Source organism: Colossoma macropomum, unplaced genomic scaffold (genome assembly GCF_904425465.1).
Source record: "Colossoma macropomum unplaced genomic scaffold, Colossoma_macropomum, whole genome shotgun sequence".
Lineage (NCBI taxonomy): Eukaryota > Metazoa > Chordata > Actinopteri > Characiformes > Serrasalmidae > Colossoma > Colossoma macropomum.
In genome coordinates, this window is record NW_023494807.1 from 11,930,447 (window position 1) to 11,952,514 (window position 22,068).

The window sequence follows — 22,068 nt, forward strand, 5'->3', positions numbered from 1 at the left end:
AGCCCTCTTATCACGGCTGCTTTGTGTGACCCGCCGGAGGTGCACCTAACTTATTCATCAGCTGCCGGATTGATGGAAGATGAAGTGGAAAAGAGATCATTAAAGAGGCAAAGAGCACAGAACAATCACAGAAAAGCCCAGATCTGTTTTTCACCAACACTTTAAACGGTTAAGATGTAAACAAATTCATTCAGAGTCAGACCTGTTCACAGTGGTGGTGATAGGAACCAGACGTCCACCTCTAAAAGCTCCCTCACAGAAAGTTACTACATGAAATGGTTATGAATTCACTGTCTGATGACTGAGACACTTTTTATGATAGTTTTGAGAAAATTTTGGCCTTAAACTCCATTCATGGTGGAAGGATACATAATATGCAGGGCGCTGTGAGGCAAAATAGTCCCCAAAGAAAACTTATTATTTCAGATTTTCCACTATTCACATGTCCATCACCACTATTTTCCATCATCAACATTTCATATAAACTCAGAAGACTCGTGTAGGTTCACTGGTGGTTTTGGATTATAAATAAAATGTCTATATTTGTGTTGTAGTCATGGCGACCCCTGGTTCCTATCACCACCACTGTAAAGACATCTAAACCATTTCACACCAAACCACTCTGAATCACTCAGTTTACATCACACAGACTGATTTTTTGTTCACTCAATTAATATTAAAAAAGATGAAGAATACCAAAGGGACAGAAGATGGTTGGAGGGGGGCCCTTGGGGGCGCCCTGGCTCTCCCTTTCTTCTGCACAGCAAAGCAATATTACCTACTTATTATTGATGCAATACACTATTGTATTTTTGTACAAAGATGTTGAAAGTGGTGTCAGGGAGTAACCGAATGGTGTGACGTTGAAATATGTTCAGTAAAACTGATAATAATGTGACACTTTCCAGCAGAACTGCTCTACAAAGAACAGCCCAAATCAGACAAATCAGACTGAACCATCTGCCTCAGGCTTCATGATTTGTGGTCTTATGTATGTGTGTAATGATGTACATCTCAAAGAAGGTGTGTTTGTTGTTGCTGTTAATACTATAAATATCACAATTGTACTTGAATCAATTAGAGTCAAAGACGTTTAATAATAATCATAAAACAACCTCAGTTAAACCTTCGTTCCCACACAGTGGAGTCAGTGCATTAAGATCTGTGGCACACAGTTTGTGAGTGATGTGCTGTTTAAAGACAGTGGTGCTCTGTAATTACAACTGTAATAGAAATTAACAAGGACAATACAATTAAAATCCATATTTCAGTACATAAACAAAACTAACACCCAGCTTTGAAGACAGAAGATCTGAGGACCTGCAGAACAAACCAGCGTCCATCTTCACAGGAACTGATCTGTAACCTTTTAATCCAGATCTTTATGCTCTTTGAACACATCATCACTGTTTAACAACATTACACTCTTCAAAGAAGATGGTTCTTCAAGGGTTCTTTAGTAGGGGGAATGGTTATATTTAGAACTATGAGTTCTATACAGAACCATTTCACACTTAAAGTGTTCTTTGCATGGTAAGACGTTCCTTCAGATTGATTAAGAATGTGTTGCATATGGTTCTATATAGCACCAAAAAGGTTCTTGGTTCTTTTTAGAACCATAAGCTCTATACAGAACCATTCCATGCTTAAGTGGTTCTTTGCATGGTGAAAAGATTTTTCAGATTGACGGAGAATGTGTTGTACATGGTGCTATATAGCACCAAAAAAGGTTCTTTAGTAAACTGAATGGTGAATTTTTTTAGCAAAGTTCTTTTTAGATCTATAAATTCTTTTCAGAACCATTCCATGCTCAAATGGTTCTTTGCATGGTGAAAAGGTTCTTCAGATTGATGGAGAATGTGTTGTATATGATTCAATATAGTACCAAATTAGAAAATAGTTCTGTGTAGCACCAAAAAGGGTTCTGTTATTGCTCCGATGCCAAGCTTGTAACAATAGAAGAACCCTTTTGGTGCTATACAGAACCATATACATATACAACACATTCTCCATCAGTCTGAACAATTTAACCATGAAAAGAACCATTTAGAGATGAAATGGCTCTATACAGAACCCATTGTTCTATAGAGAAGCATTGTAATTTCTAAAGAACCCTTGAAGAACCATCTTTTGTGTGGATAGAGTGAATAGAAGTCCATTCCAGTCAGATAAAGGAGAAAATAAATCACATTTTTGTTACTGTCAGCAGAAAGAAAATCATTAAAATAATGTCTTTAATCCTGAAATAAGCAATTATTAGTCATTAAAATGTAATAAATAAATGTTTGGATACAGAATGTCAGAATTTCATCTTAATCATTCAAATTTGTGAGGAAATTAGTCATTATTTTGAGATCTTAAGTCAAGACTTTGAGACCATAAGTAATGATGTTGACCTAATAATTGCACTGCTGTCAGAAACAGGGAAAAAAAAATAAACAAATAAAAACAGGTGATGTTTTCTGTTCTAACTGGTAGGAAACAGGCCTCATCTCTCCAAACTGGAACCTTTAAAACATTCTTCACTTTAATGTACATTAAAGTAGAGAGTGGTCATTTCAGTGCATTTCTGATAGGTTCACGCGATGAAAACAGCAGCTGGAGTTTCCAAGCTGCTTTAAAATAGAGTTATAAGGTCCCCAGAGTGACGATATGAAGGAAACTGGTTCTAGATCTGAGTAAAAGTTCCTTCTGGAGTGATTCAGAACCCAAAAGACTTTGTTTGTGGTCAGTAGGTCAGATTTGTTCCGGCCTGTGGGGGTCAGACGGTGGTGGTCTGACGAATTTTCTTCACTCCGTCTCTTCTCTGGACATTGACGTAGTCAGTCACACTCTCCTGTCTGGGCTCTCGTGACATGATGTAGATGATATCAGGAACCTGAAAATACAACAGACGGTTACTGTAAAACTCCTCATACAGATCTGACGTCTACGTCTAATGCTCTCAGTCTCCACGGAAACACTGACCAAACTAGAAAAGTGCATTTCCTGAAGAAAACACAGTGACTGTGCAGCTTAAGCTTAATGTTGTTAGGAGTTGCTATGGTGTCCCAGGTGCTTGCTACACTGGTACCTTCTTCAAGGATTCAAAATGGTTCTATATTGATCTATGAATACTCAAAGAACCATTTGCATGATTAAAAGGTTCTTTGCATCAGGAAAGTATTCTTTAGATTAATGTGTTGTAAATCATTTAATATAGAACCTTTTTAAAAATGGTTCTTTATAGCATCAAAAAGGGTTCTGCTATTGTGATGATGTCAAACTTGTAACAACAGTAGAACCCTTTTAGGTGCTATAGAGAATCATATACAACATATTCTCACACATATCAATCTGAAGAACGCTTTCACCATGCAAAGAACCTTCTAACCATTGCAAGTGGTTCTTTAAGTCTTCATGGTTCTATATTGAACTATTGAACAGGAGGTTCCTGTGGTGTTCAGGGTGTTTACTAAGTGATTTTTAGGGTGTGGCCAAGTGGTTGTTAGGTGTTGTTAAAAATGAATGGGAGAAACAAGGGATGAGAAACGACACATAGAGGAGTGCAGGTCAGTATGACTGTGTATGCGAGTTTGATGACCCACCCTGAGAGAGGACATGGGGTTTGGTGGCTGTCAGGCAAAGAAATAATACAGTTTGTGTGGGGGCAAAAATGAATGGGAGTCTATGGGAGAAATGAGGGACAAAAAAATGACAAACAGATGAGTGCAGCTCAGAACAACACTGAATTCGTGTTCAAGGGCAGCTCTGAGACAGTATATGTGAAATGGTATCTTTCAGTCAAGCAGAAATACAGTAGATGGTCGTGCAACTTTCGCACCCCATTCATTCCTATAGGAAAAAATTAATAAATTAACAAAGATTGTACGAAAAACGTATGCCGGATCAAAAAGCTGTACACAAGCACACCATTCCTGATCAGACCGAACATTCCAGAGTTGGAACGGTGTTGATATCTCGAAAACTGCTGGATGAGTTAGAGGACAAAAAAATTCTCCCAAAAAAAATAGCATATTGTCTAAAAACAATAGTGTTGGGCTTTAAAACGCTATTGTTATCCGATATGACTAATAAACACAGATTAGAATTAAAGTCACTGATTTCTCACAATCTTACAATTATGTCCTGTGTTTTCAGCTGTGTGTGCTGTTTCCTATTAAGCATTCTGGCTGCAAAGCCAACTTATAAAAACATTAAAATATTGCTTTCTTTGAAAACTGTACCCTGGAGACACATAAACTGCTGATGAATGGTCCAGATGTAGATGTGCAGCTGTTTATAGAGTAGTAAACAAACAGAATAATACTAGAAAGTCAATATGAAGATCAATAACTGGCTATTTCTAAGACAATCTGCTGCGCGTGGATATGAAGTGGTCATGCTGTTATTTCTGTGGAAGATCCAGTGAGGAAAATAACAATATTCCATTCTGTGCGCAGACCGGAGACGCAGGACTACAGCAGTAAAAGAGGAATACGAGGCAGTAAAGCTGCATCATCCTCAAACTGCAGCCTTTATTAAGAGAAAGAACGCATCTGTTTATAAACCACACAGCAGAGAATCCCTGAAACATCAGCATTCACATCCTTTATTTTCTCTTTTCTTCTGATGAATTGTTTTCTCAAGATAAACGCTAATAACCAGTTTTGAAACGTTGTTTTTTTAAGATAATGACATAATTCAGTTGATAAGTAGCCTCTTGTTTGCTGTGAAACTACGAATTCTGTCAAACTTGGCTTGATTTTTTATTATTTTTTAAAAGTTTAAAAAATGTGACAGAGTTTAAATTGTTTCAGGGGTCCTGGGGGTCTCCAGAGGGTCTGACTACCTGACTATAAGCTAACCTAAGTGTTATTGTCATTAATTTTATTCATCCAGGACAGGAGCTCTCTGAGATTAAAGATCTCTTTTTTCAGCAGAGTCCTGGCCAAGAAAGGCAGCAACACACAACACAATGTTCCCACAAAACAGAATACAAATCACTTAAAATTAAATCACTTGAAACACTGACAAGTAGTTTTACCCACTTCCACTGTCTGATAAATGTTTTTAAAGCTAGCATAACTTAAAGCTTGTTTTCCTAATTCAGTGGGTACAGGTATATATGTATATATATATATATATATATATATATATATATATATTATTCTGTCTCACTATTTGATTTAAACTGTGTGAAGTTGATCATGTTGAGGTATTTGTACTAAAAGGTTTTTAGTCTGATCTCTTCCAGTGAAGCTCGCGTTCAGACGACTCTCAGGTGGCTCTGATCTGACGATCAGAGACTTTTACAAAAACTTGCACACTGTCATTAAAGCAGAAGAGGGACACACCACCAAATACTGAGAAAATCTAAAATTCATATTAAAATTACAAAGATTGTTTGCTGATAGTATCATTTGTAAATAAAGATAAGTCATTGTTTTGAAATTAGGATGGAGTTTACAGCTGATTCAGCGTGGAGGGGGGATGGAAACGTTTATGTTGTGATAATGTCACAAAGAACTCGAGAAAACAAGAAAAAAATGAACTCATTATCACAGGAATAATAGAATAACAATCATCACTCATTTTCCACTCACAGTCCAATTTACTTACTTTTTCTTTCTTCCTTTTTTTAGTTGTACTTTGTTAAGTAGTTTGGTATATTTTTTAATAATTTTTAAATAATTTTAATCCAGCACAGTGACAGCAACAGTGGCAAACAGTCAGCAGGGTACTGAAATCATCAAGCCAGGGGAACAATATATGCTTGCTTTCTTGGATGCAGCACTTTATTCATCATAAGCAGTGCCATTTTTACCAACAGGTACATAAGTATTTGAATTTGCACTTTGGGAGGTGACCTTTCCCTCCCACAGTGACGTGTCTCTTGTACTGGTCAGTCTCAGAGACGCGGAGGAGCGGCCTGAATAATGCACAGGCCTTTTCTTACCTTCTGAGTGGCTGCAGTTGTCTCAGTGTCAGCCTGCGGTGGATTACTGAAGCCTGTAGAGTGAAAAACCAGGTGGATCTCAATCAATCAATCAACCTTTATGTTGACTCGGAAGGGCATTGACGGTGACCCTCATTTACAATGTAGCCAAGCAAGTTAAACAGGTTAAAATGAGTTACAATAACATTTGTCAACTAAAACAAATAAAAATCAACAAGACAAGAAAAAGTATAAAGAAATTAAAAATAATTGATGGAGGATTATTAAGGTCAGGTACTGATGTTAGATGGTCAGATCTGGATCACTCCAACTCATCCCAAAGGTACTGGACGGAGCTCCATCACTCTAGAGAACACAGTTCCACTGCTCCACAGCCTAATACTGGGGGGCTTTATACCCTCTAGCACATGCTTGGCATTGGGCATGGAAACCTTAGCATGCTCCAGAGCATCCTGTTCTATTGGTCAGTGCTTTTCTATGGAGATTATACAGGCTGTGTCAGCAATTAGTGACCTTCAAATAGCTGAATGCTCTCATAGGATTTATGATGGCATTGAATTATGGTGCATCTTCATTTGCAGTCATCCATAAAACAGCAGTAATCCTGGCTGCAGGTTGTGTATATCAGAATATGATCCTCATATATTGTATGATGCTCTGGATTGTGTTTATTTGCCATTATGTTTGCATCTTTGATTTCATGCCTATTAATATAAACCAGCAAATATGACAAACGTGACAAAACTCTTATTGTCCATTACACACCTGAACATACAGATCTAAGAAAATGCTTGAATTGGTATCAACATTTATATTAAGTGGAAGTTCTTTAAGCACTAAAAAGGTTCTACGAGTTCTCATTTACAAATGTGGCTCTTTAAGGAACCACCCACTGAAAGGTATTTTCATCACAATTAGTTTTTGGTTCTTCTATAATTTTGCTCCAAAGAATCCTTATTTCTAGACCATATTCATTTTCATGAATTCCCATGAACAAATGATTAGGAATAGCAATACTTCAGATGACTCACCTGTAGGACCTTCAGGGTGGTACCCGAAGTTAACTTTCCCTTCTCTTTCTTCATAGTTGTTCTCAGTATTCTGCTGACCAAAGCTATAATAATAATAATAATAATAATAATAATAAATCATCATCATCATCATCATCATCATCATGCAAAGATTAGTCAATAATCATTTATTTTCTCATTACATTTGTCATCTATTTTTTTGCTATTCTAGCACACGGAAATGTTAAGTTGTGTGCCAGATTTAATCATTCTCATTAGAGAAACCCCTCACAAGCTACAAATTTATTTCTTTTTCATTCTTGGTATTTTTCTGGCAACCTAAAAACTCTTCGTTAACCATGGTGTCCCTCAGGGCTCTGCTCTAAGACAACTACTATTTACAATGTTTTAAGAAGAAAAAACAGTAATAAGCCACATGGAGGAAACCTGAAGCCATGTGTTTTGTATTGTCTTAAGTTGTGTTTACAGTGCCATCCTATGGCCACAAAGTGAAATTCAACACAGTAAACAACATTTCATAATTATATTTCAGTGTTAAATGTAACTGCGTCCTCATGGAAAGCTAATGATATACTACAATATGTGGATTAGTTCTTACTTTGGCATGATGCTGTAAATTTACACTAAGTGATACGTGCTCTGTCTCTGAGTAACAGTGTGAATTTCAGACTGAATGTGCTACAGATACATTAAGCCATAGATGATGAAGTCATGCTTTGTTAAAAACTAAAAACATATAGTGCCTTTCTAAGCCTTTGTAGAAATGTAGAAATTTTGCATGTAAGAAAACAAGAGAGGAAAGCATTGATCAAGCAGTCATTCTTACCTTAACTGATCCTGGAATAGTTTGGACTCTGTACAAAAACAGTTAAATATGAGGGCTTAAATATGAGGCATGACACATGGTGGGAAAGTTACTGAGGCAACTCCAAGTTTGACTCCTGTTTGATGGATTACAGTGAAGAGTGTACAGATAATATAGAGTCCTGAACAAGTCTGAGTGCAAACGCTTTCAAGATCACAAGTCTGAGTACAAATACTGTCAAATCTTAAACAGGTCCAAGTACAAATAATATTGAGTTCTAAACAAGTCTGAGTACAAATACTATCAAGCCTTAAACAAGTCTGAGTACAAATACTATCAAGCCTTAAACAAGTCTGAGTACAAATAGCATTGAGTTCTAAACAAGTCTGAGAACAAATACTATCATGTCTTAAACAGATCCAAGTGCAAATACTATCGAGACCAAGACAAGTCTAAGTATAAATACTTTGAAGTCTTAAACAAGTCTGTGTACAAATACTATTGAGTCATATTAGAACTATTAGCATTTATATTCATATTTTCAGGCCCGTTACCTACTAAGTTAAAACAATAAATCATTTTTATCAGTGTACTGTCAGCTTTTTAGTGTAATCTATAAATCTCTAAGATGACCAAGAACCAATCCATAGCCATCTAACCTAGCTATATATTAGTGTGCCTAAACAAAAGGAGAGAGAAAGACAGAGACATGAACCTGCCATCCCGGCCAGCAGGCGCATGAAGAATTTCTCCTTCACACCGTAAACTTTAGTGTTGCTGAAATGCTTTCAGTGAAAAGCAGAAGGTCCTGCAAGGCTAGCACTTTTAAACAGCCCTGTTCTGCTGACCACTCAGGCTTTACTGAAGTGTGCTCTCGCTGATGTATGAGTGAGTGGCACTGATGAAATGAGGCACGATGAGGCATCACTTGTAAACTCACTCACTACTTTAAGAGGTGCTGGAGGATTCTGGGAGAGACGTTTTTAGAAACTAGGATATTTTCATTTTACAGGACTAATATAATTATGCAGAAGTGTAGCTGTGTGTGTATTACTAATACAGTACTTCTGTGCTTGGGTAGATGTTGATGTACAGTTGCGTAAAAGCATGTTTTATTTAGAAGAGAATCAACACAGAATTTAGAGCAAATTCACAGCAAACACCAAAAGTCTACACGTTTAGGGAATCTACTAATTTATCTTCCCACAAGATGCAGCACATAACAAAAAACACAGCCAATACAGAGTGATGCATTAAAACCCTCCTGTGTTGATCAGTGTGGCTTTTTATAATTTACATTTACATTTTCAGCATTTAGCAGATGCTCTTATCAAGAGTGACTTACGAAAGTGCTGTGTTCAGATCAGAGAATGTATCCTAGCTAGAACACATAGGTTAAAGCACAAAGTACCCTTCAGCTCAAGCACTGCCAGAAACAAGAGTCAGAGCTGATACCCACAAAGAAAAATACAGAATTAAACACAGCATAAGTGAAATATAATACATTTCAATAAGCAATGTATAAGCAGAGGCAGCATGCACCATGTTTAAAAGCACTTTGAATGTTTTTTTAACATGTCCTGCTGTGGAAACATCTAGAAAAGTAGCGTGTTTTGCAGAGCCTGATGATTGCTTGGGGAGGCATTGCTCACTAAATGATATAAGACAAGTACTTTTGTACCAATACTCGAATACCGAAGTATTGTACTTCATCTAAACCTACTTAAATTAGTAAAAGACACTTGTGTGTTTTTTGTTTGATTTCGATTTGAGCACTGTCACACACGCGCTTTTTCAGTCACAAGTCATATAACCAGCGTGCACCTTATGTGCTGTTGTGCTATAGACACAAGGATGGAGGAAACACAACAAAGCATGCAATTACAGTTCATGAAGCACTGTTATATTTATGTATTTATATTTTAATTGCACAATCAATTACAATTACATTTGCTTTCTGAATGGACAGGACCAAATCTACATTTCTGACCTTTCTGCTAGGGAGGATTCTCAGATTTAAATTTGGGGAAATGTTGCTTACTTGTTATTTTGTGTCTGCAGAAGAAGATCAGAGTGATGAGCGCCAGCAGAGCGATGATGCACACCGTTGCTGTAACAGCGATCACCACCACGCTGTTGCTGTCTTGAGGCACTGCAGCACAGAACAAAACATTATGATAATCCACATTCAAGTTTCTTAACTGAAGAACGTCTTGATTGCTTCGACTCATTAATGAGATTTAGATATTTAATTAACTTCCTTGAAACAGGACAAAGAAGAGTACAGTATTGTGCCAAAGTCAGAACCCCTTCATTTATTTAATCTCCAGTCAAAACAGCCATAATGCTTTACAGAATGCCGGCCATGCTAACATTTTAGCAACCACTCTAACATTAACTCAGTTATGCAGCAACTCCACATGATCTATCCTAAAGTGTAACCTTTCACGCACATACACAGTAAATATCATAAGAAATAAATAACTGACTCTAAATGTAGGTATTGTGATATAAACTGAGTCTGTTCTACAGTTTCTCATTAGGTTGAATGAATAACTGACTCTAAATGTAGGTATTGTGATATAAACTGAGTCTGTTCTACAGTTTCTGTTTAACGCTCAGGGGTCTGAGAGCATGTTCTTGATTTGTTCATATCTTCTTAAACTCTCCTTTAAAGGCTCTTCATATAACTTGATCCTCATATGTTTCATATCAACATGCTCCGTTATCTTCATCACTACTTTCCAAAACAGCTGCAGCAGCTTCAGCAGCTGTAAACTGTCTGCACGCTGTTTCACATGAGTCTCTGATGTGGACTGAATGAAGAATGAAGGGTTTCCGGCGTGATGGTCAGTCCTTAGTGATTTTCTGAGTGTCCATTTGTCAGTTTCACACAGAATGTAGACGGACACACCAATCCACCAGTTCCACACGGTGGGAGGCAGATGACGTGTATCTCAGCCCCTCTTCATAGGCTCATAACTCCAGATGTGAGTGTCGTATGATCTCGTGATAAGATGGAATGGAAAGAGCGGCTTTACAGATTCAGGAAGTATTTGAACTGGATTTCTGTGCTGGATCATCACAAAGATACAGACACAGATATAGAAACATCGACTTTGACAGGTGGGGGTGATCGTGGATAGTTTGGATGTAATGCCTGTCCAACATTAAAACTTCTGACAGCACTGTTTCTCAGCTATTGTGTGTTAATGTCTGCATGCTCATGTATAAAATTCGTTTTTCTCAATAGGACCCCATTCACTTTGAACTCTCTCATGAGCGCCCTCTAGTATCTGCTCATTGAGTGGACGCTCTCTCTAACTACAAACTCTCTCACCTGCAGAAATGAAGACAGTGCAGGTGTGCGGTGCAGGTAGAGCAGGTATAGAGACTGAACATTCCACTCTGGAGATGTTCTCCACTCTCAGCTGCAGGACACTGGTGATGTTGAAGAGTCCAGTTTGGTCCTGGACGCTGCTGCTGTTGAACTGACTGCCATCCACTGTGGCTCCATTAATGCTCCATTCTACAGCAGGGGCGGGGTACCAGCCCACAGCCTGGCACTGCAGGACCACAGGTGCTCCCACCTGAGTGGACACGTTTCCACCCGATATCAGCACTCGTCCCTCTACTGCAAAGGAAACAAGCAGATCGGACTTAGACAGGAATTCCTAACAGGCTCTGCATCTCCATAATGAGCTGCAGTCAAGTTTTACCTGTAAATAATGTGGGATTGTTTTTGTAAAATAAGAGAAAAACAGGATTAATCTACAGTGTAAAAATGGCTCATCAGTTCAATGTGAAGAAACAGTTTAACTGGTTTTATTAACTTACATACATACTTTGAAGAAAACTGCACAAAAAATTGATAATTTACATAAGTTAAAACCTCAAAAACACTTCAAATCAACTTCTTCTTACTGTAAACAGGACAAAGAAATTAATCCTGACTTTGTACAGTGCTTTTTTCATCATTCAATTTTTAAAACTAGGTTACATTAGGTTTAGGATTAGGCTTAGGATATACATAGTAATTTACATTAAAAAAACACTAGCAGATATTTACAGTGTAATGACAGCAGTGAGCCAGCATAGAGTCTGGAAGAAAAAAAATCCCCATCAAAGGACTTATTTACAAGAAAAAAACTGATTTGTCATTTGTATGATTTTACAGATAATACACGCAGATCTAACCACTATTTATCATCACTGAGTGCGTTTATATGCACTCAATAATCCAATGATAATCTGATTTCTGCATTTATCTGATTGTTCAAATGCTCATGTAAACAGCACACTCCGATTTCTTAGATCGGAGTAAGGTCCTGAAATCTGATTAAGAAATCTAATAAAGAGGCTGGATTTTAGCTCAGTAATCAGATTTCTCAGTGCTCTAAACTCTCACTCTGATTTCTTTCATATTTCTCAGTCTGAGCATGTGTGAAAACAGACGGTGGAACCAGAAATAAGCGGGCAGCATCACCGTGAGACGCAGCAAAACACTTTTGGAGCGACACTGAAACCAAACACATGCTTGACAAAATGAAGGATTTAAATATTCTTCATCTTCTAGATGATGTATGTTCATATTATCAGGTAAAGTGACACAATGTTTAAAAAAAAAGGAGCAGCATGAAGTTTAAGTTTTACATTATGTTCACGTCACATTTTCTTCTGTGAGTTTATTGGCTGATTGTAAAGCAGCAATCTGATTACTGTCTGACTCATGTAGACCCGGAGTTTCCCCATTATCTGATTACTCAAGTGCATGTAAATGCGTTGAATGGATTACTGACAAAATCTCATTTTCTGCATTTATCGGATTATTAAGTGCATGTAAACGCATTCAGTGTCACAGCTGTGTATATTTAATTAACCTCAATCCGCCTTATTTTTCATGTGACATCACTGTTTCAGACTCTTTTTAACTGGATTATGCTTTATATTCTCTTTTTAACTGGATTCTGTCTGTACTGGAGCAGACCGAGCAGTTTAGCTGAAGGCTAATAGGCTAACATAAACAATAAAAGACTTCAATCTCAAGCCTTTAAATAAGTGTTACTTGAAAACAGAGACATATAAAGTAAAGAATTTTGCTTAAATGCCTATTAAAATGTCTATATTTGAACTAGAGCTGAGATTAAAATCCCCTAGCGCTGAGCTAACCCTGCGGCTTGAAGCTAACATAGCTAGCTGCGGGCATTATCAACGCTCAAATTTAAAAACAGGTATCCACGTTAGACACTGCTGTGTATGGCGCTTTTTGGTTCTCTGTATATTTGACTCTCAGTGTAAACACAATTAAACAGTTTAAATGAAATGACTTTATTAGCGTGAATAATTTGTGTAGGCAGTAAACAGGATCCCCTGACTAAAGCGACCAGGCTCAGACCAATTATAAACAAGCATTCGAGCATCCCAACAATTAAAATTATTCATATTTTTATTTATTCCCATTTCTTTTATTTTCACATTTCTATCATGTTAGGACTTTACAAGCATTCAATATATTGACTGTTTCTGTCACACAATGCTTCGAGGCACAGGAGTAAGGCGGACAAAGAACACCCTGTTTAAAAACTGAATTAGAGGCACTTTTTAAAGAAATACTTTTACTTTTATACAATACAGAGTAACTGTACGTTTGCTTGAGTGAGAAAGTTGTGCATACAGTGTATAATATATATGTATATATGTGTGTACTGTGCGCGTGGACGTCTGTATGAGAAATTGACTCCAGCTGAGTGTGTAGGACACGAGTCTGGTGTTTTGTGGAGCTCAGAGTGGGAGAGCAGAGTGAGGAACAGGTACTGACAGCTCAGTAATTAGTCGTGCTTTGTTACTTTGTTTTGCTGACACTGCTTTGTGTGAGGAGCACTGAGTGGTTTAGGAAGGTTCCAGTTTGAGTCCTACAGAGCCATACGTCGTGTTTCCATTCGAACGTTTCACAAACAAATGTTATGCGCAGGTTTTGGCCACCCCAACCACATCCACCTCGCATCAGGGAACACAAACGCACCAGACAGTTCTGGGAGCTAATTGTGCAGAAACATTTTTCAAACCAGCTTCATTTGATCAGGCATTTCAGAAAGTCGAAAACAACCTTCGAAAAGCTCTGCGCCACCATCGGACCGAAGGAATCGCGGACTTACAGCTTGATATGTCGTCATTTATGGTTTCCCATCACTCTTTTTCACATTTTGGCTTTAGTGATATTTTTAACTTTTCCACCTCGTCATAGCAAAAAAACTCTTCGCGATATCTGGGTGTTTTCAGTTTCAGTTTCAGTTTTTTTCAGGCAAATTGATTTGAAGAACAAACTGATATGTCCATGTGTCAAAAAAGAGAAATAGTTCTTAGAGTGTATCTTCTTCACATGGCTTATGTATTTATTGTTATGCATAGATATGTGTTTTCTACTGTATATCGTTGCTGTTGGAACAAAACCTTGTATCTCCAAAATGTAAACTTTACAGGAGAAGGTTAAAACATTACTGAGTTGTAATAAAATTTAAGATAAGGACAGTTATGTCTAGTAATTCTGGATAATTATTATTAGGGCTATTGTTGGGGTTATTACTCGGGTTATTGCAAGGGTTATTGTAAGGCTTATTGTTGGGGTAGTTATTAGGGTTATTATTAGGGTTTATATTAGGGTTTTTTATTATTAAGGTTATTGTAAAGGTTATTGTTAGACTTATTATTAACGTGTTTATTGGGGTTATTATTAAGGTTATTATTCGGGTGATTAGGGTTGCTATTAGGGTTATTATTAGGGTTATGATTGGGTTAGGGCTGTAATCATTGCAGGTGAAAGTGTTTTTTAGATATCTGTAATATTTAAATATAAGACAGACAATATATGAAATATTTCTCATTATGAGATTTAATGTCTACATCAGAGCCACATGAATAGAACACATCAACACAATTGTTGCCAAAAGTGAGTAAAATGAGTGGCAGTAATTGTAACATGTAAAGAATTAATATATATTTCATCCATGTGAAACCACTGTACACATTTAAACAAACACAATGCAGCATATTTTCAGTGTATGTTAATAGAAATACACGTTCATGTGTATCTAAACAGTCATGAGCGTCAAAATGAGAAACACTGTATTAGCTGCTCACTTTAACTGTATATACACATGACTGGAAGTCTGAATGAGAAAGCTCCTCTCTGTGGTTCTGTGGTTCTCTATATCTGGCCTGTGGCTCCACAAATCACCCAGATCTGCTGACTGTTAACTGGAGCTGTACATTTTAATCTGAAGGCAGATTGGGGGGTTCAGCGTCCCCCCGCAGTGCCCACTCTAACATATAATACAGTTAATGAGTACATAGGTCAGGGGGAATTTGTAGCACATCCTGATAAAGAAGCTCTTCCTCCTCATAACACTGAACAGAACAACTCATTGTAATGTGATATGATTGCAACTTACAAGGTCTGATTTGATTGGCCGAGGTGGGCGTGGCACATTTCCCCAATGCTGAACAGCAGAGGATCACTTTCTGCTGTTATGTTAGAGAATCTGTGTCTAAATTAAGGGACGTGGGCGGGAGAATTACGCAGGAAAGGCAGAGTACAGCAGTGCTGCTTTCACTCAGCTGTGTTGAGAGCGCAGTGAAGGAGAAGAAGGAGCAGTCCAGATCTGCGCTGATGGACTGTAAATCTGCAGTGGAGTTCTGCTCTGTGTCTCTGCCTGCTGTCCAGCAGAACCCGTCCTGCATGGGTATTTACAACACTGCTCAATCAATTCCCATCCCAGCAGCCCTCCTCACTGACATTAACACCCTTATACAGTCCATCAGAAGCTCTGGAGCAGCGCTCTTCACCCAGCCAGCAGCAGATAAACTCCCTCAGTGAAAAACATCTCAATCGATGCTCATACCTAAATCACAAAACTGACTTCACTAACTAAAATAACTTCACTCTGAGTGCTAGGGTTCAAACACAAGAGACCCTCCTGCTAACACTCAGAGACTCACACACTGCTTTTCATATCATTTAATCTCATACTGAGATTACAGCCCATTAACGCCATTAATTATTGCATTAGTTTTAATCTTTTTGTAATTACTAAATGTGTAGTGGCTCCAGTGCAACACTGTAATACTGCTCCTCACTCTCTGCTAAACATCCATCATTTAAAGAAACTACAGAACATAACAAAATAGAAACACTAAGTTAGTCAAATTTGATGCTTAGTATCAGACTCTGTGTCAACTTTGTTAAACTTGGGTTACAGTAAGATGACCCTCCTATGCAAAATAGCCAAGCATTACAATACAAAACAATGGATTGAAAATATAAATATAAAGCTGTCATAATAAAAGTGTCAATAAAAAATAAAGCACAAAGACACAATATGGCCACAGTATATGGACACATGACCATCACACCTAATGAGCCAGATGGACATCCCATTCCTAAAGCATTATTTATGAATTTATAGTTATACATTTGTGTGTATTTTGTGTTTCACAAGAAAAAGCACACATACTTCCCAGATAGACAGTTTTAAATAATGTGCCAAGGTGGCTAAATGGGTTAGGCCTCTCAATGCTTGGGCCCCCGACATTGCCACATGAAGCTATACTTAGATTTAGGTTTAGCTTTGTCTATGGAGTGAAAGATTTAGTATTATTGTGAAAAGGGCACAGCAGGAGGAGGGGCACACCCACCCCAATACAAAGACAAACACGGACCACTCCTCAAAACATACGGTGGTGGGTTTAGAGAGGTGGTCTGGCTTTATTTTGGGTTTCTTAAGGTGTTTCTATTTATGACTCAAGAGTGTTTTGGGTTGAGTGCTGCTCCATTGTGGGCTTTTTCCTGGTTGATAGTGAATCAGATTCACAGGCTATTTGGTCAAAAGCTGTAAATCTTCAAGCATTTATCTTTCACAGCTTGATCAGAATAGCAATTTATGAGCCCACATCCTACAATTTACTCGTAGTTTATTATCTACTCATAATGTTTGTGTGGCTTTATGTAACAAAAACAGTCCTAATTCATTTCTACATTTCCATTTTCCAAACTCTCTTTATCCCTTACAGTTAAACAGGCTGATTTCGTTACTGTGCTGTTAGTACTGATATATGTAAATGAGCTTTATTCTGATTGGCTGCACTGTATTCTAAAAGCTGAGCTGAAACACGCGTTTGACAGCTTTATGACATCACAAAAAAAAATTTTCACAACCGTATGTGAAGTGAATGTTATGGGAAGCTAATGAAATGCTTTTTTCATGGTAAATAAACAGAGGCAGCTCACCTTGCACTGATAAAGCTGCAGTCTCTCTGTGAACCATATCAGGCAGCAGTTCACAGGTGACCTCCTGAACTGTGGGCCTGAATTCTGGACTCTTCAAGACAAATTCCCACACAGAGACAGCTGAGGTTGAGTGGTTCACTGCCCAGATGCTGTCGCTGTGTCCCAGAGGGCCATGCAGTGCAGAAATGGTCAGCATTGATCGGCCGTTTAGCTGCCACACCATCACATCCCACGGTTCATCAGTGCTGCAGTTGAAGCACACCTCGTCGCCCTGCAGGACTGTGGCTTTCCTCGGCTCCAGTCGCATCGCACTGAGCACCACTGGAAAGGGAAGATACAAAACACAGCACACCTCAAACACTGAGAAGCTACTGCAATAATTAAAGGAACATTCCAGTGTTTTTAACCTCATTTCTATCTGCTGCGTCTGTATTGTATGGCTAATTATAACAGACAAACCCAGATAAGATCAACTTTTACTGGCCGGTGTCAGATGGTCTAAGCCGGTCTTTGATTGTCTAGGTGGTCAACAAGCTGGACATCCAGCTGGACTATGCGAAAACAAACTCTATGCTGGTCAACCAGCTAAGTTTGGCTAACCATGTGTGGTGTAGGTATGCTTGGGATGGATGGTTTAGCTGGTCTATCAGCATGATCAACTTGTTCAAGCAGGTCAACCAGATGGGACTTGGTAGATGTTGTAACATGTCTGGAATGTTTCTTGGTGTGTCATGTTGAAATAAACATGAACGTCCTTGAAAAAAGGCAGCATATGTTTCTCCAAAATGTGTTCAGTGTTAATGGAGCTTTCACATATGTGCAGGTTATCCACTAATATCCGGCCCCCCCACACCATGAAAGATGCTGGATTTAGAAACCTACACTGCCAACAATCTGGAAAGTGCTTTTCTTCTTTTCTTCTGGACAACACGACATCCATTATTTCCATAAACAATCTGAAAGGTGGACTCATCAAACCACAGCACATGTTTCCACTGAGCATCAGTCCATTTCAGATGATTTCAAACCCAGAGAAGTCGGCAGCATTTCTGGATATTGTTGATATGTGATTTCCACTGACTGCAGAGTACAGTCTTAACCTGCATTTCTGGATGTAGTAATGGACGGTGTTTATTGACAGTAGTTTGTCAAAATATTCCCAAGCCCATCTGTGATCCCCATCACAGAAACATGTCATTTTTTAATGCAGTGTCATCTGAGGGTCATTCAGTTGCACTTTTAGGATTTTTCCTTTACGGATTTCTCCAGGCTGATGATATGATGCTCTGTAGAAGGTGAAACACCTAAAATCCTTGTTAACGCTCAACAAATCCTGTTCATAAAGGCCTTTTCTGGATGCTCCTTTTACAGTTGCATCACCTGTTTGAGATATTTTCAAAATTCACAATGTTCCCAATTGTTCCTGTCTCAACTTTTTTAGAACGTGTTACAGGCATCAGTTTCAGAATGAGTGTATATTTACAAAACGTTGATAAGATAAGAACATTAAATATCTTGTCTCTGTAATGCTGTATGTTTAAATACAGATCAAAGTAAATTTACTAATCACTGCTTTCTGTTTCGCAGTTTCTAAATATTTAGCAAAGCGTTGAAATGATTGTTCATGGAAATCAAGTGTACAATACAGACTGTAGATTGAAGTTAGTTTGAAAAACACCAGAACATTGTTAAATTCACTATTAAATTCACTTCATAGCACTTACCGTCCATCACACATGCCAGGAGAACCAGCTGGAGGAGGAGGACGCCGTGCATGATTCCACTGAGCCAGTCACGCCATCATTCCACTCTGCAAGAACATGAGAGAAAATACTGACACTTTTTATTTATATTACCAACATACTGATTTAAAAGGCTTTAAAGATTACTCTCCAAGCAATGTCCTAAACGAATCACTGCATTGGTCATTCCATTCTGTCTCATTCTAGATTAGAGCTTTGAGTCTTTTATTATTGTAGCATAGCCTATTAGCCCGTTAGCCTGTTAGATTTCTGCTTACCTGCTCAGTCTGCTAGTGAAGGCAGAATCCAGTTATAAAGAGAATATAACATATAAAAAATGAATGTGTTTTTTAATTTTAAGTGATTTTTAATTGGCAGTTCGTCATCTGGTTGCATTTTATGGGCTCAGATTTGAACTCTTAATGGCTGGACATTTTCACTGAGTCACTATGAAAACTCCTCAAAAACATTTAATGGGACAAAACAATAACTTTAAAAGAAAGCATGCATTATTTGACCTCACTAATAAGGTAATGAACAGCACCTTCATTCCACAACTGCATTTCAGCCATAATCTCCAAACACAGTGGTGAAGTGAAAAATAAGGTGGATAGGGCTGGGCAATATGAGGATATCATTATTGTGAATAAATATGTCACAATAGTCCATGATAGGTATATATAGGGATAGGCACTTCTAGAACATTGAACACCTGCATTGATTACAATAAAGACATATTTAGATCAATTATAGAAAGTCTGTAAACAACAACACCCAGTCTTAGAAGTAACAAAACTGTGAAAAATGATATCTTGGTGAGTACAATAATCTGAAATATACACTTAATCATTAATATTTCTCATTACAACACCGCTGAATAAATATGGTGAGATTATTTTACTTATTTCTAGCCATCTTCACTTGTTTAAGCAATTTTATCCCATGAAAGTGTCAGATATTTTTGCATGTTTTAAACATCTGCCAACAAATAGGACACTTTCACTAAAATAAAATGACTTAAAGCAACTCTAACCATAAGTTTAGTATATTACAGCTCCTAGCAATCTCATAATAAGAAATATTAGTTAATAATAATAGATTTAAGGTGATTTCACTCTCATATTATTGTTTTGCAGTAGCTGGTTGGATATTAGCTCATTATTTTATTACTTTATTTTTACAGTTGTTTTTTCTCCTTTCTCCAAACACTGAATTGAAAAATGATTGTACTCAGTTTTTCAGCCTTTTTAAAGTTTGTACTGCAGTTTTTTTGCTGGTGAATTTTGTCTGTTCTAGTTTGCTTGTGATACCTGCGTATTCTGTACTGTGAAAATGGCTTCAGTGATCATATTATGTTTTTAGTCACTCTTCTGATGATCTTTAAAGAATGTTAAACAGCCGTGTGGTGGTCACTGCTGAAGTTTATGGCTAATTCAACAGGCTTTATAACATGAGAACATTACAGGTGTTCTGTATAGTAGTTTTCATAACATCACACTATGATTGTATCATTCAGCTTGCAGAATCATAACAGCGTCCTAAAAGCGTCCTAAACTTTCATTATCAGCTTGTCATGTGATCATACATAATAACTGAACAGTGCTTACCAACCAACACTGGACTGGAACTGTAATTAGCAGGTTATTTATTTATATATATATATATATATATATATATATATATATATATATATAAATGTAATTTGTAAATGTATATATATATATATATATATATATAGATGTAATTTGTAAATGTATATACATATAAATGTAAACAGAGTCATTCAGAGTGGTTTGGTGTGAAACACTCTGCTCTAGAGAAACTTACCGACTCAGAATTGTTCACAGTGGTGGTGATAGGAACCAACGTCCACCTGTTAAAGCTCTCTCACAGACAGTTATTACATAAAATAGTTATGAATTCACTGCCTGATGTCTGAAATACTGCTTTACGTTAGTTTTAAGAAAATTTTGGCCTTAAACTCCATTCATGGTGGAGGGATACATAATATGCAGGGCGCTGTGAGGCAAAACAGTCCCCAAAGAAAACTTATTATTTTCAGATTTTCCATCATCAACATTCTCTGGAGACTCGTGTAGGTTCACTGGTGGTTTTGGATAGTAAATAAAATGTCTATATTTGTGTTGTAGTCATGGCAATGTCTGGTTCCTATCACCACCAGTGTAAAGACATCTGAACCATTTCACACCAAACCACTCTAAATCACTCTACTTACACCTCACACATGGAATTATGGAAAAAAAGTGTTGGATAGATTTAGATGTGTCTTACCTTAATCATAACCTCCTACAGATGTTTTAAGAAGATTCTCCACTCCAGCCTCTCACAGTGTGACTAAACATCTGAATCAGTCTGTTAAATATTACCCACAGAGAAACTGTGTTTTAGCCTTGACCCCCAGAGGAGCAAACACACTGTGACTCACAGACTCACAACACAATGCAGCTGAAATTCCTCTCCAAAAACGGCTACATGTTCACTTCCCCCATCGGCCCTCAGGAGGGAAAACAACGCAGCATTGTGTGAGAGCTGTGTAACTATACATGTTCTCTGACAGGATGTTCTTTAAATATACGCTGCGTTTGGTCATTCACTCATCCCGCTCTGAGATCCGCACACACGCCAAATAATGAACAGACAGAGCATCTCACTGCACACCGGTTTAATGGCAGGTTTTTAAACCGTTCAGTTCTGTCTACATTAAACAAAAGTGCATTTCAGTTCTTATAACTATACATAAAAGCTTATAGTCAGAGACGATACATTAGAATTAGGGCTGTCAGCATTAATCAACTAAACAATTAAACTCTATTAATTAAAGTGGACCTTCCTAAATCTGCAGTGATTAGTTCTCAATCTGCATGATGGTTTTATATATGTCAGTCAATGAGTGTATATATCATATACATCATATACATAGTCAGTGGTTCGGCTCTTCTCTGACTGTATCTCTCACTCTCGTTCATTCAGCTCGTGGGTTCTAGTTTCAGTGGAGGATCTCGAGGGGAACTGAGCTCCACCAAGCTGCAGCTTTTGTTAGTTTGCTGCTTGTTGATCTATTCATAGTTTATTAAACTCTACCAGCAGCACCTGGTTTAATTTAATGAAGCACTGATTAGATAAAACAGGTATTGGTTGATAACGACAGATAACATTGGGCTTCCTCGAGTAACGGCATTATTTGTGTTTATTGTAATATTGGTAGTGTTATATATATATATATATTTATATAACCCTACCAATATTAC

General features: G+C 37.6%; 1 protein-coding gene across 1 annotated transcript; it reads right to left on the reverse strand.

The window, feature by feature from the left end:
* Nucleotides 1-1,073: 1,073 nt before the first annotated feature.
* On the reverse strand, nt 1,074-21,665 carry igsf5b (immunoglobulin superfamily, member 5b). The gene is made up of 9 exons (XM_036555711.1): nt 21,092-21,665; nt 18,782-18,867; nt 17,058-17,378; nt 11,115-11,408; nt 9,816-9,926; nt 7,796-7,823; nt 6,970-7,052; nt 5,939-5,991; nt 1,074-2,878 (listed from the first exon to the last, which is right to left on the reverse strand). Exons 2-9 carry the CDS (start codon nt 18,831-18,833, stop codon nt 2,762-2,764), a joined length of 1,059 nt encoding a protein of 352 aa, XP_036411604.1. The 5' UTR covers nt 18,834-18,867; nt 21,092-21,665; the 3' UTR covers nt 1,074-2,761.
* Between the last annotated feature and the right edge of the window lie 403 nt (nt 21,666-22,068).